This window comes from Numida meleagris, chromosome 2, assembly GCF_002078875.1.
Source record: "Numida meleagris isolate 19003 breed g44 Domestic line chromosome 2, NumMel1.0, whole genome shotgun sequence".
NCBI lineage: Eukaryota > Metazoa > Chordata > Aves > Galliformes > Numididae > Numida > Numida meleagris.
In genome coordinates this window covers 130,553,497-130,579,705 of record NC_034410.1, presented here as the reverse complement: position 1 = coordinate 130,579,705, position 26,209 = coordinate 130,553,497, and the positions used below count along the sequence as shown (strand labels likewise).

At 39.7% G+C, this 26,209-nt stretch overlaps 1 protein-coding gene across 1 annotated transcript; it reads right to left on the bottom strand.

The window, feature by feature from the left end:
• Positions 5,540–22,215, bottom strand: TRHR (thyrotropin releasing hormone receptor). Its single transcript, XM_021388179.1, has 4 exons — positions 22,020–22,215; positions 21,064–21,920; positions 6,838–7,251; positions 5,540–6,066 (listed from the first exon to the last, which is right to left on the bottom strand). Exons 2-3 carry the CDS (start codon positions 21,856–21,858, stop codon positions 6,844–6,846), a joined length of 1,203 nt encoding a protein of 400 aa, XP_021243854.1. The 5' UTR covers positions 21,859–21,920; positions 22,020–22,215; the 3' UTR covers positions 5,540–6,066; positions 6,838–6,843.

The following is a 26,209-nucleotide window of genomic DNA, read 5'->3' as shown; positions in this document are numbered from 1 at the left end:
CTGAGTGCAGTAGTTGAGCGGTTTCTGTGCACCATGAGGAAACATAGTTTCCTTGCGTCTGGCTGGGGTCAAGTTTACTTTCTTTATGGCAGCCCACATGGTGCTGTGTTTTGGGTTTGTCATTGCAACTACATTGATAGCACACCAGCACTCGGCTATTGCTTCTTCTTTTTATCTGCTCTTTTGCTACAGGATGTAGATCAAATGGGCAAGAGGCTGAGAGGGGACAGCTGGGACAGCTGACCTGAATTAGCCAAAGGTTATGAGGTCTTATACCTCGTAACATCCTGCTCGGCAATTGGAACAGGGTAGAGAAGGAGAGGGCTGCATTTTTGGCATCCAAGGTGTCTGCCTCTCATCAGTCTGCTTGTGGGATGTGGAGAGTGATTGCCTTTGCATTGCATGTCTTTTCACCTTCCTCTTCCTTCACCTATGAAACTGTCTTTACCTCAACCCACAAGTTTTCTCATTTTTGCTCTTCCTATACTCTCCTCAATCCCACTGGGGCTGTGGAGTAGAGTAAGCAGTAGGCTGGATGGGGCTCAAGTGCTTGCTGGAGTGAACCCACAACAGTGTACCACAAGAAATATAGGGCAGATGCAATAATGCATTAGGGATTCAATTCATCCTTATAGCCAATCCAGAGAAATTGGCTATGGGAGTGAGAAGTTTACTTTGCCTGTTTTATCTGTTAATCTTTGGGTAAAATTATTTTTTTGGTGTCTGGCAGTCTCCACAGATAAGCATAGTCTAGTCCAGCTCTAAGACCATCTTCTGGATCTCTACATTTCCTTAGAAGAATGCCACCCCAGATTCATATTTCAAAGTACATAGTTATTCTTTTCTACTAGCTGCTCATTCAGACCTTCACTGAAATGATCTTGCTCACTGTAGTCTTACCTACTGTATGATTTTGGTTAGAGAAGATCTCTGAATCCTTTACAAGCTCATCCATGCTCAGTGATTTCTCTGCTCTGAAAAAAAATTGTATCTGACTTTTCATGAGATTATTTGAGTAAGTCATATCAGTGACTCAAGCTGTCTGAAGGGACCTGCCCACAGTGTATAGAGACACATTTAAAAACTTATTTCTATATCTGTTTGGGCAGCGGTTATTGTGGTATTTGGATTTTTCTCTCAACCAAATATTTGATGAGAAATGAGCAGTGATGGGGCTGTTCAACTCTTTCCCTGGTGTTGGATCTTGGGACCTGAATCTGCATTCTTGTACTTGTGTCACTTTCTTGAAAGAGATTTCAAGTCTACTGAAATTTCTTCAGCTTCCTACACTTTTATCTACTGCACAGCACATAAGCTCTATAAGATCTTACAAACATTTTTCTTCAAACGACACTTGTCTTATGAATAATATAGACAGATAGCTGACAGGTAGTTTCTGTAAGCATATCCCATTTCTTAAATCTGGAATGTTTTTTTTTTATGTTGTTTGTTTTGTATGTTTTGTTTTTATTTCTTTGCTGCTCTTGATTTTTGTTCTGCTCTGTTTTTGTTTCATTCTTTTTGTCAGTTTTCCTACTTCATATGCTTTCATATGAAATGAATGAATATGCTTTCATGCTTCAAGACTTAATAGTCTTGAAGAAGTCCATTTGGCTAGCTGGCCTGTCATCACCATTTTAAGATCTTTCTGATTATCCTTCAGGAGATTTACCCAGATGTTATAAAACATAGTGTTTCCCATTTGAGCCCACTGGGTAGTCAGTGCAATCCACTTGCTCCATGTAGCATCAGTAGCACGGTGTGTAGAGGGGACCTTCCCTTTAAACAGCCAGTTTAAAGAAGCTGCACTTCAGTATCAGTCACTTCTGAAGCAGCCTGAACCCCCCATCATACTGCTAATATCTCTTTTTCAGTTGGAGTGTAACACTCTTTGGATCCTCTGTATCCTTGACTCCAAAATCCAAGGGGTCGACCTTGAGTCACCCCTGAAGTTCTTTGCCAAAGACCCTAAGTGGGGCCCTTTTCCCCAGCTGCAGTCTAAAGCATGTTTTTTACATCTTGTCCTGTGTGGACTGGTTCCAGGGCTACTGCACAGACTACCTCCTGTTTAATTTGTTCAAAAGCTTGCTGTTGCTCAGTGCCCCACACAAAATCATTCTTTTGCATTACCTGATGGAGAGGTCTTACAATGAGACTATAATCTGGGGTATACATTCTACAGAAACCCATAACACCTAGGAAACACTGGGTTTCCTTCTTACTGTTTGGTGGGGACATAGCAGTGGATTTCTGACTGTGCTTCTTTTTGCACTGCCTGGAAATGGAAGAGAGTTCTCCCCAGACACCTGGAATTGGAAATCATGGGGGGAGTACTGGAGACTTCTGGGAGTTGCAGTCTGTCTCTTCCCAGCATATCTTCTTCTCAGAGAGCCAGAACCCATGTAAGAATAGCCAAGACTGCCAGGAGCCAGGACCCAGGAAGTCCAGCTCCCCGCACTGTACTCCAGTACTAACTGCTCCAGTACTAACAACTGGCTGCATGATGTCATGATATGGAATACCCATACAACCAGGGCAAAAGCGAAATAAAAGTATGTACTCAAGTGCTTGTTAAAAATCAAAGTTGCAATATAATAATCTTGCTTGGTATTTTATTAGAATAACAACAACAAAAAAATCTTCATAACTGCATGCATCAAATAATTACAAAATGCTTATTTTGAACAAAAATTGTTCTTCCTGTTTTGGAGGACTATATTTATCAGCAGTACACTTCCCAGAATCTGAACCGAAGAATTTCACAATCATATTAGTAATAACTTTATAAGCCACACACAGTAACAGAATGAGATCAGATTTACTCTGGGTAGGTGAAAAAGAAAATCCTTCTAGATCAACTGATGTTCCATAGTTTGTGTGAATACAAATTTTCACAATTCAGTACAACAATGAAGGGATTCTGGTGTCTGAGTCACATAGGCTGAACCTACTCACTGCTATTTAGTGTATCACTATAGCTGAGTAACAATAAAAGTATCACGAGAAAACAATCTTGTATTGAAAACAACAAAACATCAAATAAAACTCCATCTCAAAAAGTGAGAACTAAATACTGCAAGATCATTTTGAAATTCCACTGCAGTTTGTAACAGAACAATTATACAAAATAGAATTCATACAGTAATTGAAAAATAAATAAGTATATGCAGCATTGCTGAAAGAACAATTTAGTTTGCACACTCTTGAAATAATATGTTTCTTTTTTTCCATGGTGACAATGCTCAAATCTGTTTTTCATTTGTTTGTTTCTTTACAATGGCTTTTTAAAAACAATTGAGGAAGGTTTTTCTACTTGTAAAAGCTGAGTGGTTGATCCTGTGTAGTACGAGAGCTAGGCAGCAGCTTCTGAAGGAGCATCAGTCTCTAAGTTGTATCAGGCAATACTTCTGTGAAGTGAAGCTAGTAAGAACTTCATAATTTGATTTGTGCCATCCATTTCCACAGCAGTATCACAAACCCCTCCACAATATTATTGGAGCTGCTTTAGTATATATCCTTAACTCTTTCCTCCAGGAGGCCGTGCACTAATTTCAACTACAGTGTGTTTTAAATACATCAAACATCTTACAACCGTGCAAGTTGCCAGCACTGAAGCTGGCAACATCTCACTATTTCACAATAGCTCCAAAATAAAATGCTAGAGCTCTCTTCTGTCAATTGTTGACTGATGTTCCAAATAACAGTGCAGTAAGAACCCCATCTCTTACATCAAAGCCATGAAATGAGGATACAGACATAGATTTCGCTATTGCTCTAGTTCAGACAATTCTTTCAAGCTAAATGTTACAGAGGAATTTGTTATCCACAAAATAAGTACATAAATAATTATATTACTTCAGTCAGTAGCTGATATCTAGTCACTTTCACATCTAGCAAAAAAGTTTGCTACAATATCATTAATAAACTTAAAAGCACACAAATTCTTAAATACATTCTCACATATCTAATCTACAGTGTAGATACAAGAAAAATGGCTGGTTGCATTTATAAACAGAAGAACAAACATAGAACTAGATCTAAAATCACACCAGCATGATCTCTATCAAAGTTTCACAGCATTAGCTGTAGGGGTAAGTGTAAAATTGGAATGTATTTTAGAAAAACATCTGTAAAGTCACAATAAATAATGTATTAAAACTGCACCTGAACTTACATCTGCAATTTGTCTTTATGCACACAATTTTGTATGCATAGTTATTTGTGTTGGTACAAGTAAATATCAGCATGAAATCATTCACTTTTTTGCTATCGCAAGTGAAGGTGCATACAAAACTGAATGAATTCTAGACTTTTGTTGAAACCTTACTAAGAACATGATCTTTAAAAAGAAGTATGGAGGCACAGGCTGAGAAGGCAGAGATACTTTTGGAGCAAGAAGGCAAATGAAGGGTAGAATTTAATTTTGATATTGTCAACCTGTAAGAGTTCCAGTTCAACCTGATCTACTCTGAAAGTGGTCACGACAAATGTGTAAGTTTGTTTATTACACAACTGCTTGGCTGACTTGCCTCCCTTGTACCCCTCCACTGGTGCTATTGAGGCTACTCCTTTTAGCCCACACTGATTTTGAGTAGAATAATATTTTTTTTTCATAGCTTCTTAAATGTTGTGCACGAAAGCTGTGCAAGAAGTTCATAATACACAATAATACACAGGCATTGTCTTGAGTTTCTGTTCTTATAATGTTAGCACAAACACAAACAGGTCAAACAGGTTAGCACAAACAAGCACAAACAGGAGCAAGGAGAAGAGTATGCAAGTAGCTAAGCTGGCAACTGGGAAGCAATGATGGCTTCTCAAGGGGAACTGGGATAAGCCATGAAGATCAGCACCCTCTGCAGCTGGATCAACTGCAGCCAGAGCCCAGCGGGTGAGTGCAGCCTAGAAACTCATTGCCTATAACATCAGCTTCTGTTTCTGGCTCCAGATCATCAAAAACAGTGCAAAAGGTGATAAAGAAACATTACAATGAACTCGGAATATTGAGAAAAAGTGGCAATGCTTTTATAGTGTTTTCTCTTAGATACCATCCAAAAAGAAAAATGAAAAAAAAAAACCCTGACATTTTTTACTGTTTTCCTCTTTCCCTTAGACATTATCAAAGCTATAAACCCCTAGTAGCAGCCTGAGAGACAACTACTGAACTAAGACAAAATTAACTAATAAAAGTCTGTCCAATGCTCCTCAATATATATATTACGTTCAAACAAGATTTAGTATTTGCTGTGACTTATATTTCAAGTGGTCCATCTCTAAACTAGCTTGCTGAAGAAAGAATTCTGAAAGCTTCCTACTGATTTTTTAATTTGTTTATTCCTGCTGTGAATTGATTGAAAAGCCTTCCTATTTCATGCTGTTCAAGGTAAAAGAAAATAATAGAGATTTCATACTCTTTGCCATCAGATATCTGGTTTTTTTTTTTTTTTTTTTTTTTTAAGGGCTGACCTAAAAAAGAATTGAGCTTGAAATTAGTAGAGTAGTTGTCTTCAGCTTTGGAGATGTTTTTTTTTTTTTTTTTTTTTTTTTTGAAGCGTGTTATGATGCCTACAATTAGATCTGCATTTCTGAGGGAGGATGGAGTCAATGGAGGACAATTACTGCCATAAGTAGCGGCTCTGGCTGTTCTCAGACATGGCCCTGATGGTGCTACCCAGTGTGGTGTGAGTCCTTCCAGGACACATAGCAGCCTGTAGGAGGCCAGTTCTTTCAGTTTCCCAGTCTCTCTCTTTGTCTGCAGAGATGTCCTGAACAGCCTTGCTGTTTTGGAGAGCACAATATGAGGTTAAGTAATTGCGTATTCCACTGAAGTCCACCCACCTCTTAAAGTTTTGTTTAGTGTTTCATTCAATTAGATTCAGCAGTGTATTGTATTAACTCCCCAAGAAACTGTGTTTTCTTGCACGGTGCTGTCAAGTATGTAGAGATATATGGTAAATTCTGCTATTAGGTGAGCAGAAATGCCTTTATATTTCATACATGTTGGTGCAAAGAAATCATCTGAAGGATTCATATGACTGCATATTCAGAACAAGGTGGGTATCAGGCCTGAAAATTAGAGAGAAAAAACAAACTGTGAAATAAATATCTTTCATCTTCATGACATCTGCAAACAAAAAATTAAAAAGTAAGTCTCCCAGTGAATCATTTATATTGTATGTGGACTTATGAACAACTAAGTACTGTTGCATAAAAAAGTATCTTGAAAACAGCAATGTGCATCATCATACGAAGAGAACTGGATTAGACAGATATGCTACATAAGGGGATGGTACATCTAGCTGGGAAATGAGTGTGCCTTTTCAGGACTGGAGTGCTGCTGTGTGGGACACCTGTGTCTTCTCTTGGTGCTAGCTGTATGGTGCCACCAGGTTAGTTGACCCTGAGCTGGAGCCAGAAGATGACACACAAGAAAATGCACCACTGCCCTCCTGCAGGCAGTCAGAGCACGGTCCCAGCGGAACCACTGAGCTCAGACACCCGTGTCCACCCTCCTGCCAGGCATGTACACGACCCATCGTGCCCAAGTGGGGGACCGACCACTACCCTCCACTTGTCAGGGAGTAAGGCTTAACCTGTGTGTTTCTCCTCATTGTTCACCATGCCCCATGTTCTCCTGGTCACATTATGCCCAGCACAAGGAACTCTGAGACCATCGGTTTCCAGACCCGGGCAGATAAAGTAATGACATTGTCCTTTTCGGTGGTGTGCCAGTCATCACCGCCACCATTACCCATCCCTCACTGCTCTGCCCAGCCTGAAAGCTATCCCAGCACCACCCAGTGCACATCAGCATGCTGTTTCATGAGGAATACGTACCAAATATTAAAAGGCATTGTCTGTTACCTCAGATGACAAACATGTGTCTCCAATGGATGTTTTTGCAGAGGACAGATAGGTATTGGTGACAGTAATATCTTCTAGTTCACTGCTGAAGCGATCAGACTCTTTGATGACATTATAATTTAGGGCCACACCGTAGTTGGCAGGTTTCTTGTCCCGTTTCAGATGGCAGTTGCAGAGTTTCCTGAAGGCTGCTCTGAATTTCTGGGACATGAGATTGTAAATTACAGGATTGATGGCACTATTTAAATAAATACAGATTCTGCAAAATAGCAGGAACCAGTTTTCTTGGAAGGGACTGGAGAGAAAGGAATTGACAACCACGAGTGTTCGATAGGGCATCCACAGAAACGCAAAGAGGACTACCACCACAGCCAACATCTTGGTAACCTGGGGGAACACAGACAGACACAGGGTGAGCAGGTTAATACGCACAGCTTGAAAGGAACAAATATATTCCTAAATGTCTAGGGCCAAAGCAAAACTACAGACAGACTTTTCAGCTGTGAATTTCAGAACAATGTTTGATTCAGAAAGTTCTATTGTAGTAAAGAAAAAAAACAAAACAAAAAAGCAGCACCTGGTTTCAAATTCTTCCCAGTTTTTGTTAAATAACTGTGGATTTTGCAGCTCCTCAAGCTGGAAGATCTCATTTAGACTAACATGCTCTGTAAACTAATTCAATCTGAAGCCTATTTACATGATCTACTTTAAGAAATACCTTATGGTTTTTCAAAAGCCAAAAGTATTTTCTTAAAGGAACTAGATTTATTCCTAATCCTAAAATCCTAATATTTAATTAAATTTTCATTATTTGATTTGTATTCTGAAATGTCAATTATTATTTACACACATAGGAATATAAAGGATTATCAAAGACTTGATTACTGTAAGAACTTTCATCTATTGTATAAAACAAAAAACAGCCCTTGAGAATACCCAAGATATCTGAAATGAACACGAAATAATTTAAAAGTTATAAAAAAAACAAACTTGTGAAAGGGTTTTTCTCTTAAATTATAATTTACTTTCAATAAATGTTGTAAATATATACTATATATACATGCAGTAATTGAAATTCTAATATATTTTAACATATATTGTATATTTGAAACTCTAGTCTCTATAGAGAGTTTGAAAAGTGTTAAAACGGTGGAAAGAACAGTAAAACGTGACTACGTGGGAAATACATGGAGATAATACAGTGGGATGGCCTCACGTACATCAGGAGATGATTTCCTTAACTGTGTGTGCATGAACTCGGAAGCAGCAGCTCAGATTCTGGTGAGCTATACCTGCTACTTTTGTGTTTTTCTTTACTATTTGCCTTTTTTCTTGACATAAAGCAGTTGCTGCCTATTGACAGAATAGTTTAAAGAACTTCTTTTTACCTTTGCTTCAGTCATGTCATGCTTTATTCCTTCTAACCTGGGTACGTGAAGATATACGTAATGAAGCAGCAACTACTGTTGCCACAGGAAACATTCTTTGTCTGTGTGGGTTATAATTCACGGCTTGCAGAACTGATAGATGTAGATCAATAGGTGATGAGTTTCAGCTGATGCTTCGGAGACAGATAATTCCACCAAAATTACTCATACAGAGGTGCTAGGTTGAGTTGTGCTTCTTCAAAGTTAGAGTATATCATTATTTGCCTTTTGATCAGATAGTTCATTATATAGAAAACATGCAATTTCATCGCCTGAGATACGTATTTTTTTTCTAACTATCATTTGTATCTATAAAGATACAAATATAACCAAATTTGTTAGTTTTGTTACAGGTATTAAAATAAAGAATTGAGTGAAAAGTCAATTTAATCTACATATTTATATATATGTATAATCTCTTTAAATGCACAAGTGCAAAGGCTGTAGTTTGATACTATAATTCTCGTCCCTTCTCCCCCGGTTTTGATTTCTGTACAGTTCCATTCAGTAAGAGCCAAAAACCAGACTGAGAAATATTATCTCCCTATTTTCTCACTTGACCAGCACATCTCCTTGTAACTTCTAGATTGCATTTCTTGATTGCTGTGCACAAATCATCACCATAACAGAGCAAACCAAAATATGTTTCATGTAGCTAAAAAGATATATTTTTTTTCTTATCTCTGAGTCAAATCTGAAAGGAACAGTTCTATGAGCAGGGTTAAAAGGAGTGCTGTGATTCAGTGCTGGCCTGCTCTGGCTCACAAAAGCTGGGGATTTCTTATCTCTCCTTCCTTTCATCCCTTCAGTTTGGACCCAGGGCCCAGTTTCCAACTAAGCAAATCTATTCAATGAGAATAATCATTTATAAAAATAATGTGGAAAATAATCCACATTGAAAGGAAGACAGTAAAGTAAGCCTTTGCAGAGCTTGGATTAGCAATGGAACTAACTAGGAGATGTGTTGCAATAGTTCAGGCATTTGGGAGAGAGTGGGTAATAGTCCACATAGGCATTGGAGTACTTTGCTACCAGAAGATCAGCAGAGGAATTTGCAATCATATCTACTGATCAGTGACAATTTAAGTTTCTTCTAAGTATGTCACAAAGAAACAAGAACACTTGATCAAAAAATCACTTTTAATGATGTAGCCGTCACTTTGAATCTTAGGTTGTATTTTAAGTCAATTCATCATACTTACTGTCAGGAAATGGGAATATATTAATTCATAAAATTTTAAGTCACATAATTGATACGGCACAGCAATGAAAAAATGGCTATTATCCCTCAAGTCAAGTTCTGTATGCCACAAAGACATACACATAAGTAGTGTGCAAACTATTAGCTAAATTTATTTGTGTTTGTGCCTTTATGTGCATCGAGCGTATAAACAGGAGGGGGATCGATTGTTTGTGAGGGTAGATAGCGATAGGACAAGGGGGAATGGTTTTAAACTGAGACAGGAGAGGTTTAGGTTAGATATTAGAAGGAAGTTTTTCACTCAGAGGGTGGTGACGCACTGGAACAGGTTGCCCAAGGAGGTTGTGGATGCCCTGTCCCTGGAGGTATTCAAGGCCAGGCTGGACGTGGCTCTGGGCAGCCTGGTCTAGTGGTTGGCGACCCTGCACTTAGCAGGGGGGTTGAGACTCAATGATCTTTGAGGTCCTTTTCAGCCCAGGCCATTCTATGATTCTATGATTTTTTCTTCTATCTAACATCCGTAGCTTATACTGTTGTCATGTTCAGCTTACTGAGGATGTGATTTTACAAAATATTAGGACTGGCTCTGAGCACCAGATCAGATATATCATGGTGACAGCAGAAAGTACAAGTACACTGAGCTGAGATCAATTCAGTTTGCACATTTGAGTGAATCAGAATATTCTGACTTGGAAGAGACCCACAAGAATCATCAAATCCAACTCCTGGCTCAACACAGGATCACCCGCAATTCAAACCCTACATCTGAGGATGTTGTCCAAACACTTCTTGAAATCCCACTGTCCTGGGGAGCCAGTTCCCGTGCCAGACCACCCTCTGGTGCAGAACCTGTCCCTAACCCCCACCCGCCCCTCCCCTGACACAGCTCCATGCCGTTCCTTCGGGCCCTGTCGCTGTCACAGAGAGCAGAGCTCAGCGCTGCCCCTCCGCTCCCTGTGAGGAGCTGCAGCCGCCATGGGGCCTCCCCTTAGCTCCTCTGCTCTGGGCTGCACAAACCACGGGACTTCAGCTGCTCCTCCTACATCTTGCCCTCTAAACCCATCCCCATCTTTGTTGTGCTCCCGTGGATGCTCTCTAATAGCTTTATGCCCTTTTTATATTGCAGTGCCCAAAACTTCACCCAGTGCTCGAGGTGAGGCTGCCCAGCACAGAGCAGAGTGGGATAATGCCTTTCCTCACCCGGCTGGCAGAGCTGGGCCTGATGCACTCCACAATACTATTGGCCCTTTTGGCTGCCAGGGCACACTGTTGACTCATACTAACTTGCCATCAACCAGAACTCCCGGATCCCTTTCCACCAGGCTGCTATCCAACCTGTCATCCACCGGCCAGGGTATCCATGTATGTAAAAGGCCAAAAAGTCTGTCAAGAAACCATTGTCTTGTTGGCAGTACTCAAACTCCATCATTTTTTGGTCTTTACATAAACTGAAGCCAAAGTAACCTGTGACTGCAACTAAAAGCAATCTCATTTTCACTTCTTGACTACACAGGCCCTAATGAAGAGAGTGAAGATCAGATCAGAGTGCTGGTCCAGCTGAAAACTAATCACTTTTCTATAGAGCTGATTTTCAGATTGCTCAGGGTAATGATTCAACTCACACTACCCCATACTCTGCCATGGAGTCTACAGTAAATGCAGAAAGCAGGAGCTTCTTGCTGCTTCAGTTGATGCAAACCAGCAAGAATTCACCACAATTCTAAAGTGGCTGTAGCGTGTCATTCTTGGAGGGAGTTTTCATGTCAGTTCACTTCAGACCACAGCCATTGTGCAGGTGACAGCAACTCCTCTGCTTTGAACTGATTAGTTAGTCCTTAGTGTGACAGGAGGGCTTGTCACCCCTCTGCACCCTCAGGTCTTCTGACCTAAAGCTGCTGCAACACGTTGTGGGCTTTACTTTTTCCCCCAGTTTTGTCATTACAGATGAGCCCAGTATCTACCCATATGATTTAAGTCAATCACATCAAAAATCTCCACTGGGATGGATGGGTATGCGCAGAAATAGGGGAAAATTTGGCCCATTTTTCTTAACTGTCACAACCAGTTTGAAATCACTTCATATGAAACATAACTAAACATTATTACTGTCAACCTTGTCCACAGCAGAGGGGATGGAACTGGATGATCTTTAAGGTCCCTTCCAACGTAAGCCATTCAACGATTCTATGATTCTGTGATTATTTTTGGAGGGGCTAATTATTTTGTATCAGTGTAGTGGGACATAAACATAAAGGAGACAAACATTTTAAGCACCTTCTTTTTAGTACCTATTCTATCTAACCACACATGAAAGTTCTCTGCAAACTGAAGCAATGGCCATAGGAAAAATCTAGGGGGTACTAGTATGTCCACTAATTACTCAGGTGAAGGCAAGCATACTGATTGCTCTTTTCTTGTGGGTATGCACAGCACTCAGGGTACAAATTATTCTCAGTTAAAGAAATTGAAAACATGATTAAAAGTGTTTGAGAAAATCCATTTTAATCCAAATTCCTAGTGTACTTTGAACATTAGTAAAGTGTTTGAGATTGAATGTGCTTCTGGCTGCATGCAATCCCTCTTCATGTCCAGTCTCTTTGGTTCCGATGCTGTGGAAAACATTTTAAATGCTTTTTACTGAGCAGATTCTCAATATTTTCATTCTGAATTGGTATCCTTCCTTTCCTTTCTACTCCAAACCCTCATAATTCTGAGGAAGTGATTTTACAAGACATTTTAATTACCACAGTATTTACATATTGGTAGCTACTTGTTTTTCCCTTGATTGTTAGTCTCTCTTTCACTGATAGTTAAAAGTCAAAGTCATACTTACTAAGTCACTATGCTGTAGACTCACTGGTGTTTTACAAGCATGTAATAGTATCTCCTTTTTTGTGCTTGGTTGTGTTCGATATCATTTTTTCATGCTTGGTGGTGTTCATTGCAAAGCAAAGAGTGTACATTCTATCCCCCCCCAAATATTGAAAGTTGTACAATGAGGAAGAGGATTAAATAAATAAATTGATGTGTGGTATTAATATAATACCGCAAATGACACTAAGTGATGTGATTGAGGATTTCATGTAAGCCATACAAAACGGTATCCTCCATTGCCAGTTGGAATTCATGTTTGCTCTGCTATTAGTGAATGGAGAAGTTTTTCTAGAGGGCAGTTCTTCACATACTGCATCATCATCAAAAAGAGTCTCAACAGAGGGTAACCTACCTTTTTTAAACAATCCTAGAGTGCTGTTAGATAATTTCTTTGGACTAAATAGCTCACTTTGTGAGACATGCATAATGTTCTATTCCAAGTGTAAATAAACGTGTTCACTATCTAAGGCTGTATTAATTTTTCACCATTCCCTTGATATCTAGGAATTCCTTTGGGGAAATTATGAAATCAACTTGCAAGTAAGTAACTCAACTTTTATGTTATGCATGGACAAGAAAGAAGTTGGGATCTGTTGACTGAGCTAGCTGAAGTACAATGGAAGTGTAGAAGAAACTAGCACAAGATCAGTTCTGGAGGGCTGGACAAATGTGGATTGGGTGGGAGAGATAAAAGGATGTTTAGGTTTCAGGTTTTGATTCCAAGAGCACATCAGTCAGATAACGTATAGGCTCTTAGCTGCTAGCGAAGGGTTTCTTCCTTATCTTCCCAACCACTTCCCCCAGTCTCTTGCTCTCTTTTCAAAGGTAATGAGCTGCTTGCCAAGGTAACTCACAAATCAGGTACTCATAGAGCAAAAGAGGATTTGTTTTTCCACGTGTTTTCAGCGTCTTCCTGTGAGACAGGCATATACCTTTTCTGTCTGTTAGTCCATTAATTATAAGTTCTCTTTTATTCCTTCCTGCGATGTCTGAGTCCTCAAAACATTTTCCCATTACTGTTTTCTGAGCAGAACAAAATAATTCAAATATTCAGAAGAAGAAGCATTAACATTTTAGAAATGCTGAGACATCCTAGCACCTGAGATAGTAGTTTAAAAAAAAAAAAAGAAAAAAAAAAGCAGCTAGAAAAATAAAGCATCCAAAGGAGTACAGGAGTAAAAATAAAAAACAGTAGAAATACCTTTTCTCCCTTATAAAGTACAAAGTAAAGAAGCATATATAGATTTGTTGGCTGGTGTTACTTGTTAGTGAACCTCTGTTTACTTAAGAAATTCGCTCTGATATACTTTGAATAACTCATTTTTTGTTCACAAAATGAAAATTTTTCTTTCCCTCTGGTCTTTTTAATAAATGTCTTTGGAATAGAATGCCTAAAATGGACAGTGTCAGTGAAACTGAGGTTGACCTTCAGCTTTTACTGCCACATTCTGAATTAATTGTCCCACACAGCAACATAAAATGAGTTGCTAAACATTCCAAAGTTCAAGTAACATCCATTATCTTTTATTTCTGCAAGCAAAGGGTACTTAATGTTACTGGAATTGTGGTGATGCTATGTATGAAAAAATAATGAAAAATAAAGGTCTATTTTGATACTTACAACAATGTGCAGCATAACTGTTTTTAAACAAATAAACTGAAAGAATGGATTGGCATTTTTTTTCCTCTTCTGCTCTGTAACACTCATGATTAATTAGAACTATATTTTAAAACATATTTGCAAGTACAAATGTATCTCAGTAGCTCATCTGTTTCCTGTAATCTACATCCAGAATTTACAGGTAAACTTTCAGTCTTGCTAATATTTTTATATATTTCCAGAAGGTGGACTCAAGAACACCCTCAAACACTCGCCATGGGAAAGGTACTTGCAGTTGTTAAGTTTGCTGTAAGCATTCAGTTCCTACATCACCTGGATTTGGTGTTGTGCGTGTGTGTGTGCGTGTTATAATGCAAATATATTTATTTCACCTGCCCTTTGGAGTAAGTTAAGTAGGGAAGTAGGGCTTCTTTATATGTTGGTGCAAAGGAAAAAGGCAGCTATGATTAAAGAATTATTACCTTGAATTTCAAATGTGTAAAGCTAAGTTGTAATATGTGAGTGAATATAAATATAAGTTGAAAATGAACTTCATGATGGGGCAATGAGCTGACTTTACTGAATCTTTCTCACCTATAATTTTCAGTCATGGCCAATGGTACAGGCAATTCTTTTTTCCAAACTGAATTTAGGCACACATACGTTACTATTTACGTGCTATGAATTCCTGTAACTGCAGTTAATAAGGTTCCTCAATTCCTGTTCGTTTTGACTAGGATACAGTCTGGGAATGAGTTTTCTGGAAGATTTTACAATATGGATGGTTTTCAAGTACTAATAACAGGCTATTTTGGACTAACAAAGACACAGATTCATAGACTAAAGTCTGAAAAATCAAAGATTTAATGATTGCAATTGCCTCAGCACCTGCAATGAAGAAACTAAAATCCAGTGGCTGTATAATGGACTAACAAGCCGAAGGTCTTTAGCCTGTCACAGCATCACTGATAGTGGTACTACTCTAAATACATTTATGGAACAGAACACACAGACTAGGAAATGCTGAAAATGATATTAAACGTATCACTAAAAGGAGAGTGTTTTGACCTACATCTTAATGGGTTGCTTATTGTAAGAATTAACTAAGTAATTAAAAATACCTGAAAAATGCAGTAAGTGAAAAAGATCGAGTGAAATCATGCACATAACGGATTTCTCAAAGGCTAAGAGAAGTCTGTGTATATCACTTATGAAATACATACCTAGCAGGAAGCAGACGTAGGAATGCTTCCTTCTTAGGCAGGTTTGTTGTTTGTTGTAGAGAAATCTCAAACACATTTTTTTCTCTGGACTCTTGAGAAGTGCCTGTATCTTTCAGCTGTGGCATATTGTTAGGGACCATGAAACATCTTAAAGAATGATGCCACTAAAATATTGGCTGCATTGAAATTAGTGACAAATTACTCACTGTTGAAAAGAATTAGGATGTTATACTGCCACTTGCTTATAATATGACTTGAAATATCCACCTTCAATCTTTTTTGTGATTAAATGCAGTTTTTACCCTAGTCCTGTGGCAATAAATGCAGTTTACAAGTGCTTCAGAAGGATGGGGCTTCCTTAAATGTTCAAACTAGGTGTTTAATTGGAAAAGCCAAATTCATAGTCTATATTTTCTGGTGAGTGAGTAGAAATCAATTTCAGTTCACTTCTTGGGACTTGTGATCATCCATCCAAAAGATCATATAGTTGTTAAATATATCTTAGCATTGAATTTGCATTGAATTTGCATTGAAGTTCCTTTTTCAGCTCTCAGTAAAGTAAATGGGACTTTGAACTGTCTCGCCTTAAGAGATACTCTTTGTCAAGATATCATATTCTAATCATATTCATCATTCCTCTGTTAAGCTTTGAAGTTTCAGCTACTTTGAACTCAGTTTAACTGAAGAGTGCTGCAAAAATTTGCTTTGTCGTTGTCCCTCCTGTTTAACTTGGGAAAATGTGTACAGAAAAACTATTTCATCCTGTTTTCTCTGGTTTAGATTTTGTAAAATTCTCAGCAAAAATATATTCTATAAAGTTTATCTGTGGTCAAAGTCACCTTTTCATTTTCTCCCAATCTTCTGTTGCAGAGAACAATTTGTCACTGCTTCTTTATGACTGAAACCCTCTGTAGGCATTCAAAAGATTTCCACATAGAATTCACATATTCAACTCTATATGATCTTCAATCTAGCAAGGTCATATGCTTTGCAGTGAACAGATGAAACCGCACTCAACACAATCATCAGCAGCTCCATCAGACCTAATAAGAGTTTAGGATGTTTCTTTAACTGACAAACTAAGCACATGCTTGAGGGTTTACCTGCGTGTTTCAGTACTGAAAACAAGCTTAATGCTGGTTAGTGCTATGTAGCCTTGAGCACAAACTGGTTCCTCTCTGAAAACTGAACTTATCAATGTTGGCCTTCTTCTGGAATAGATCTTCCCTCAGGAGACAGTCAGGAGTTACCTACTGAATTGTAATCATAGAATCATAGAATTGCTCAGGTTGGAAAAGACCTTTAAGATCATCAAGTCCAACTACAACCTAACCGTTCTACCTTAACTCTTAACAACCCACCGCTAAATCATGTCCCTGAGCAACAAAGGACTCACTGCTTTCTAGAAAAAGTATTTAGCTTCTGACAGAGAAGAGGTAGAATGAACTGGCTTCTATTTCTTCTGGGAAACAGAAAGCCTGATGGAAAATACAAATTGGAAATGGACTCCAACATAAGAAGCAGTGCCTCGCTATCAGATAATAATAGTTTTCTTTCAAAAAACCTTAAGAATAGATGTATCAAACTCCTCTACACAGTACAGTTCTGCAAATCCCACATGAGTGGGATTGAATTAATTCTTCTCAAGTGGATCTAAGATTGGAGTTTGATGTGTTCTATAAGCACATGTTGGTGCTTCTTTCCCTATTAGAGTTCAGTTGCAGTGTAAACAAATAACTCCTAATTTAAGTAATTGTCCAATATCAGCAGTAACGTATGCTGTTTAGTGAAAGAAAAATGTGTTGGAAGTTGAGGTATTTTATGAGAAAATAAAATTTAATTTGTGCCTTTCCCTCTCTTTTGATGTTAAAAAAAATGGACTAATTTTTTACATATCTTTTCTGCTTGTCTTCACCATTAAGATTTGTCTCGCTGTGCTTTGAGCAAATAACTCTTCAGGGACTCTGAATAGTACTTTGAAGGTTTTGTCCTTTGGTTATTGTTGATATTTGTATACTGAGCATTTAGTAAATATATTTTGCTTCTGTTGGCTTTTCAAATATTGGGCTGAAATAAACAATGTTCTTTGAACCAATACAGTTTGGTGACTTTTAAATCATATGGGTGGGAGGATGAGAGCAGGGAAAGGATTGAAAGCATAGAATCACTTTTTACCTGTAAGAGCTGATTTGCACTCATCAGATATGTCATACAGTCTGAGCTCATCCCTAGAGATCCCTCAGGAAAAAAGTTGTTAAAATATGCTTGACTCACTATTCTATAATACATTTCAGGCCTTCCTTCTAAATCATAGGATGATCTAAATCAAAATGTCCGACCTCTTTTTTTCCCTTTTAATGGTGGCAATTTGTTTATTTATGTTAGAAACTGAAAGTATTTGTTCTAATCAATCTGAACGTGCTCCACCTATTCTCCTGCAGTAGCCACCTTCTTCCTTCCTGTTTCTCTCAGTGTTGATCTTCCATACACCCCCTGCTTCATCTCAGGCAGTTGACCTCCACAGTTGCGAGAAAACATTTATTTTACTCTATATTTGCGTCTTCTCTGAGCTTAGAGCTGTCATAGATGCCATGTTATGGTTGCTACTCTCTCGTCCTTTTTCATAAAATCATCAAATCATAGAATGACTTCAGTTGGAAAGGACTTAAAGATCATCCAGTTGCCACCCACCAGATCAGAGTGCCCAGGGCCCCATCCAACTTGGCCTTGAAGACCGCCAGGGATGGGGCATCCACAGCTTCTACAGGCAATCCATTCTAGTGCCTTACCACCCTCTGAAAAATTTCCTCCTGATATCTAAACCAAATCTCCTTCCTTTAGTTTACAGCCCTTGTTAAAATTCATCCTCCCTTCTGATTACAAGCTCCCTTTAAGTACAGTAAGGCCACAGTGAGGTCTCCCTAGAGCCTTTTTTTCTCCAGGCTGAACAAGCCCAGATCCCTCAGCCTGTCTTTGTAGGAGAGGTGCTCCAGACCTCTGAGCATCTTTGTGGCTCACTGCAGCAGCTCCATATCTTTTCCGTGCTGGGGGCCTCAGACCTGGATGCAGCATTGCAGGTGAGGCTTCACAAGGGCAGAGCAGAGGGGTGTTGGATGTGGGAAAGCATCCTAGATGTGGAATTCTGGATGACTTCTAAGTTACTCTTCATATTTTAAAAAGCCTGCTTCTAACTCTGGGTTACATTTCGTACCAGAAACCTAACTGATGTATTATCATTTTTGAGGAAAACAATTGAAATTACACAGCTGTATGACTGACAGTAAAAAGTACTGTGGATATGTTGGAACTTGACGTTAATTCTTGGAAGCTGACATAGAAATACAAAGTTGACAGCATATGCTTTACACTAACACAATAATACAGGTAGAAAATGCCTAAAAACAACAGGATGATGGAATCTATTTCTGCTGTGAGTCGGAAACAGCTTCAGCTAATGCCCTTCAGCTGAAATGTAGCTGCTGTATGACAAAGTAGGGGATAGAGCCTGCTGTTATCCAGGTAATCAGCAAGCTTTGGACACTTCAACAAAGGAACACTTTCAAAACATAGATGAGACAATGGGTAGAAAATTAAATTAAATAGTATGACTTAACAGTCCGGGTCAAGCTAAATCCATGTTAGTCAGGCAATCCAAGTCAGACTAAGCGGGTGCTCCAATTCACATACTGCTGTGTTGGATTAATCATCATCAAAAAATGTTCTGAAAAGCCTTGGGTTAAGCCTGTGGGAAGGCTGCAGAAGCCTATGTAACCTGCTGCCTCACTGTCATATCTTATATAAATACGAGATCATAACTGGTTAATTAAGATAACTAATCACAAGAATGCAATGGAAGTGCCCTAGGTGTCCATGTCCCAGTGGGACACTGGGGAGCAGCCAGGGCTGCCCCATGTTGGACACAGCTGGTTCCAGCCAGTTCCAGCTGGCTCCTGGTCCCACTGCAGGGCACAGTTGAGGGACCAAATGTAGTTTGGGGCTGTGACACAGGGCCCTAAATTGGCTATAAGTGAAGTTAACTTTCCCCAAGTCAGGTCTGTTTTGCCTACAGCAATAACTGATAAGGGATCTCCCTGCCTCTGTCTCAACCCATGAGGCTTCTCGCTCCTGTTCTTTCCATTTTGTTCCCTGATCCCTGCAGGGCAAGTGAGGGAGCAGCTGGGTGGAAGTTTGCTTCAGTCTGGAGCCAACCCACCACAGGAACATCAGCTGATTTCATTTGTCAAAATGTTCCTGGATAATTATAAGAACTGCCGCAGGAATAGAACTGTGCAGCTCATTGTCAGTCATTTTCTCTGAAGATCATATGCTGGACATCACATGAAGATTTTAGATTTTGAGATTTTAGATTATCTCAATCTGGACTTGCATTTTGCCATTTTAAAGCACTAAATACATTTGTGCAAATGTTAATTAAAAAAGCCATGCTGTCCTTGGCTGTCCTTGCTTTGCTTCCTACATTGCACTACAGGGAAAATGCTAGCTTTATTCATAATGCAGTTGGTCTCACCCAACAGTTGCTTGGGATTTTAGAAAACCTCTGCTGCCTTTATAAGACATAAAACATATCATGCTATAATCCCAATTTTCTGTTTTCGTTGTAATTTAGCAGCATCAATTCTTTGCAATACTCAATTCAAAAGATTTGTCTGTTTTTCAAGTGTTGCTTAGCACAAGTTATCAATCATGCATGCTGAAGTGATATTGAGAACTTGAAAGTAAATTATCTTCTACCAATTCATGGACAAAATATAAAAAAATTAAAGACTTCTGGGCTGAATATTAACTGTAATTGGAGATATAATTAAATATAACCTAGCCCATATGTTTCAGCTGTGCATTCCAAAGCATGTTTCTCATGCTCTGTAAGCTCTTGGTGCTCTAGCAGGCAGCTCAGTTAACTTTTCAGATCAGTTCTATGTCTGTACTAAGGGATTACCTCTCATTAAACAGTAGCAATCTTCAAAAAACAATAACAACATAAAGTTATCACCTGGGAGTGCACTCAGCTTGTTTGAAAGGGTGTGCAGTTCAGCCTTGCTTCCTGTGGGACTGCACTGCGTAGGGAGGCAGAAGCATCCCACCTGGCAGAACAGCTTTCTGCTCCAGATCCCAGCAGCAGGTGCTGACAGGCATGAACCAGGCATTCAGTGTGGTGCCACACTTCTCCATGCTCACACCAAACTGCTGGATGCAGCTGAAGCCTGATCCTGAGAGCCAATCTGCCAAGTGATGCACCAGAATTTGTCAAGACTGGTCTACCTGTGCTAACAGCCATGTGTGTGGGAGGTAGTAAGATTCATAGCCATAAATCATTCCACTAACTAAATTCTAGCTATAGAAGCATGCATACATAACAATATATAAGAAGCTGGTCAGATCTATGCCTCACTTTTGTGCCACCAATACAAAAGAAAATATTTTCTGAGAGGCAGAATAGCACAGATACTTAGCATTTACAAGGTATTTTTATATACAGGTGTGCTCAAGTAGGCTGTTCACAGGGGAATTGGAGACAATAAGGAAAAATAAGAACTTGTCTACATTTGTGCATTTGACTGGATTACTAATAGGCTGCAATATAGAGAAAATATCGTTTAAAATGTTTCCTTCTTTACTGACACTTCCTAATTGCTTTTTGATACAGTAAAAGGAATACTATTTGCTTTCTAGTCCTAGAAGTAGGTGATAAGAAATAAGCAAGAAAAATACATATTTATACATATGAACATATGTATCCGAGAATTTCCACTTGAAAACGTATCAAAAGAGAGAATATGTTTTACCCCCTTCCAGTGATCTCTAAAACAAGAAGTTTTTAGATTTCAGAAAGCCATTGCAAACTGCTGTTCCTACCTGCCTTCTAGAAGCAATAGTGCTATTGAAACTCTTGTTAGTCATCTTGGAATTCACAGTCTTGTTTTGGTGAGCCACGTCATTCCTCCATGTCACTGAGCTTTCTTTTGGGTCCGAAGGGATGGGATTCAGGAACAGTATTCTAGCAATCAGGCCATAGAGGACAGTTGCCAGTACCATTGGCAAAACATAAAATATACCAAAGTCCATCATGTAGATAGGAGAGTAATAGCTCCTGGAAACCCTGTAGCCACAAGACACAACAGTCGTGTCTTTGTAGACAACTGTATTGAGATCTAGCAGGAAAAACCAGAGCATACAGTATGCAGAGGTGAAAGCCCAGACAAAAATAATGATCTTTTTAGCTCTTGAAAATGTGCATAGGAATTGAGCTTTGATTGGGTGGCAGATAGCTATATATCTCTCGATGGTGAAAGCAGTGATGGAAAAAGAAGAAGCATTGATCCCTAGGTACTGGAGATACGTGATGCAGAGGCACCCCACGTAGCCGTACACCCAGGATTTGTACAGACTTTCTGTGATATTGGGTAGTCCTGCAGCCACAAGCACCATGAGATCTGCTACAGCCAGACTCACCAGATAGCAGTTAGTGGGAGTTCTCATGTGTTTGGTTCTGAGGACCACCAAGACCACCATGATGTTGCCCACGATGCCCAGTCCACAGATGAGGAGGACCAAGAGGATGGTAACCACTTGGTATTCAGCTGTAACGATCTCCTGGCTTGACAGCAGCAGCCCAGTTTGGTTCTGCTCTTCCCCTGTGCCATTCTCCATCTTCACCAGCCTGCCGCTGCTCCTGCCTGGCACTTGGTCTCAGCACATGTTCTCCATGGTCCCTGCAAAAGGAGGAGTGGGGCAGAGCGTGGATAAGCCGCAGCCCCAGAGTGCATTCTCCATATATTCACAGTCCCGTTCCTGTCCTGTTCTCCACTCACCTGAAAGCACCTGGACTTTCCGTCTTTGCAAATTCTATCAATCCCTCCAAGACTCCAGTTCATGCACACAGGCTAAAAAACTTGTCTCATAGCTGGTTTGAGGTGCGCGTCAGAACACAGCACGTGGAGATTTCCGCTCTGTAGAGGAGGAGGAGGCAGGGAAAGCAGGCAGCCCTACTGCACTGCCAGCTGGCTGGAGCCCTGCACGGGACTGAGCGGATCCAGCCCTGGCAGCCTTCAGCATCTCTGCTTTCCAGGAGGAGCCACAACGTGCCGAGGGTGGAGACAGCAGCGGGAAGCAAAGGGAGAGCGATTTGTCAAGCTCCACAGGTTTGCTGCTTCCCGCTGCTTTCCCTCTGCTCTCAGATGGCTCAGGGATCGATAACATTGATCCGCCCTGGAAAAAAAGGGGAGGCTGTCTGGCAATGAAATACACTGATTTCTAAAACTCTGGTTTCCCTCATGTCCTTGGGGAAGTGCTGGTAATTTACACTTCCCTCCTGCTTTGCAGGGAGCTGTACGTATCCCTTCAGAGCTGTCAGAAAGAAATATATCTCAGTTTTTGTAAGCAACAAGGAAAACTGGTTTCTTTACTTTACATTACTTTACAGACAGTTCTCAGTGAAGCCTCTGTAGATATTGCTGTCCTTGCTCCTGAGCCCCTTCTGCTCTTTTCTGGATTGTAGAACACTCCAATAACACTATCAGAGCACAATCTGCTTCTTAATGAGATCACTGCCATGCACACACACAGTGCTAATCCACCAGCATTTTCTCAATGAAGATTCTCCACTGGTTGAATAAACTCCTCCTTGCTCAGTCAGATTGTGTAAAACCACAGACAACTGAAAAACTGGTAGAAATAATAGCTTTCAGATGTGAGATGAAAAATCAGCTTTGGTCAGTAGCCAAACTGCATGTGGAAATGGACATAGAGCTTTTCTGTCCAACCTCCTGCAAATTTGGGTGCGTCAGGGAGAGAAACAACAGGCAGACCCTTCTCCAGTGGTCTTTGAAAGAGTGAAAGAAACTTTTTGAGCTCCCCCATCATAGTGCTCCAACCATTTGTTTCTGATTATACCATTTGTTAAAAAGTTGAAGATGAAATCTGCCTTAAAATGCCGCTTTTTCTTTTGTTCTTTTTTTTTTCTTTCCATTTAGAGTAATTGTTTTTGCTCTTTGCTCGGGAAGAGTTCCAAAAATTAAGTTGCACAACTGGAGAAAGGCAACTTGGATTTCAAAACATTTTAGTGCTAAAGGAGAAGGATTAGCATGGGCACATGGTGCAATGTTTGCAGAACTGAGATTTTAAATAGACTAAAACAACAGGGGGTGACAAAAAAAAAAAAGGATACCATCTGAATCAGGGCTGGAAGTGGGACTCAAACCATTTCAGAGGTTTTACACAACCTGGTTAAGTTTTCCAGTCACTTTTTTCACCTATTTTTTTCTTTTATTTGACCAGTGCTTTACCAACAGAATTGTATCATGGAGACATTCTGCTGCTTACAGCTGAAGGAGAAAGGAGGCTACTGCTATTGTAACACTTGGGTGTCAGAAACAGGATTTCTCCCACCCCTCTTCACTTTCCACAAATTTTATCCTTCAAACTGAGCCATTCCCCATTAGCAATCTCTGCTTTTCAAGCTATGTGACTGTAGTGACCGTAGCCCAAGATGCTCAATCATGCAATATTAAAACACGGCAGGGGATGCTCATGAGCAAACTAGCTCAGATTTGGTGGCAGCAAGCAGGGATGCAGCAGGGATCAGACCCATCAGGGAGCTGACCCTGAGTCCAGACCAGGAAAGTGAACTAGCTGGCAGCCAGGATAAACCCCTTAGTCCTCAGTGCCTTCTGCTGAATCCAAAATTTTCAGCGCCTTCACAGACTGATTTCTCTTTCAGTGATGACTGATGCCTTTCTGCCACACCACCCCACTGTAAAGTCTTGTTTGTCGTATTTCCATCTCATTTTCTAGGTCATGTAGGCAATGTGGATGGCCTGAGCTGGTGCTGAGACACAAACATACCTGAGAATATGTGTTTGCAGTGCCAGCCATGATGGCTGAGAGGTTAGGATGCAGAAAAGCTGGAACATATTTAAAAGCCCACAAGACATTGAAAGGACTATGGGAAATCTGGAAGATGTGAAGAAATGTATTATTTCATGCTTGTTAGCCTTCTGCATCTGCTACTGGTCTGTATCTGAGATGGGAGTTGCCACTGTATGACTATAGGATATGGAAAATAGATAGCTTGGTTATCGTGCAGTAGTAAATATATCTACAGGAGGTGTTCAGAAGATTTTGATAGTATTAGTCAGTGCCATTTACGGAGCACTTCCCTTTTCTTTCCCTGTAGTTTTTCCCCGACCTATAATGTTCCTGTAAAATCTGAAGTCATTTCAGAAGGAATTTCAAGACAGTAAATATTTGTTCTGCGTAATTAAAGCATCTAGTGTCATGGACTTGGCACAGACATTGTGCAATGTGCATTGCCTGTTACATTCAAATTATCTTCTTAACATAATCATCAGTCAGAGATCATATACTGAATCTGGAAATCAGAAAAAGATTGGCTTTTTCTCCCGCTTAATGTTGTGTGAATTTTGCCAGCAGCTGTGTTGGTAGGTGCAATATTGCAGCTTTCAGAATACACTGGCTAGTTTCAAAACAATTCAGCATTAATATATGCAAGCCCAGCATCTGTGCCAGAGAAACTGTGAGAGCAGATGGAGCAGAGATCGTTGTGAAACTTTTATAGCATGTCTGCTGCTCCATTTTATACACATACCTGTTGGTCCAGGCATCAGTTGGTATTACATGTACAAATGAGCACAGATGCTGTTAGCAAGTCCAAACAACAGACAGAAAAACAAACCCTTGAAATGTGCTGACTCGTGCTAATAATTTTCTTCTGGTACAACTCTTCGTGTAGGAGACAGAGGGTATGCATTACGTCGATACACCCTGTGCTGTACACTGCTTATCTAACAACATTCTTGTACAATTTTTTTTTTCCCAATTTGTCTCAGTTAAAATGTGTCTGCTCACTTGGGGCACAACAAAGCCATAACAAACTGTTTCATAACATTAGGCACAGACTGAGATGGAACAGCGAATCACTGTAAACACTTTGTCCCAATAGCTGTACATTATTCTTAATTCTGTTTCTCTAAATCAGATCACTTCCCCAGCTGGCCTTTTCTGTTCTGAAAAATGGCAAGAAAAAATGGCAATCTCATACCCTATTACCTATCTGTACTCAGAATTCATAATATTTCTTAAATAACTTGTATTCTTTACTCTGTATGCACCTCTGAGGAAGTGTCGAGTGCTCCCCGCTGTGCAAATGCCTCCAGGTCTGCAGTTTGTAGAGAATGAAAGCCACCATGCATGATGGACCTTCAGTATCATCCAAAGGCTGGATTTTTAAAGTTGCTAACCAGCAACTGGTATGACTAGCTCTGAATGGGTTTTGGATTTACACTTGACATGGTAAAATATTCAAGTAACTTAATTTAAGTGGTCAAGTAGAATTTATTCTCATACATCTGCTTCATTACAAAGCTGCACTTCTGTGCTAATGTAGTGAGCCAGTGGCATAGCTTGGTTTGTGGGACAAGCTGCATCTGGAAAAATCTTTTATGAGTGAAAATTTGAGGGAACCAAGAACATCTTCTTCAAGAGAAATCTCATTACCCACTGGCAGTAATCCTTCTTTCTAACTCTTTTTTTTTAATGACTTTCAACAAAGAACACCTCTGCTGAAGTACTGCTGAAATCCTGGACGTGTTTTCCAGAGGTGCCCAAGTGATTTAGGACTTATGATGACTTGAGTATTCCTACATGCATCTCACAAATTCTATTGGATTTGGGGGGTTTTAATCTGCATATCTACATAAAAGTGCAAATCTTATGTCAATGCTGAGTTTTGCATGTCTTCTTAGTTTACTTTTAATCTTTGTAATGAATCAGTCTTGGCTGTTACATCAATAATTTTTAACCTAATTGTTCTGAAAGAACACTTGTCACAAAAAAAATAAGAAAAATGGTTGTAAGCAATCCATTGGCTCACATAGGAAATATGGTTTAACTATTGCCTGGCAACAAGGTCACTGGATACTGTGATCTGCTGAGATAGATCTGAGATCACGGGGCAAATAAGACTGAAGGATGTTAAAGAGAT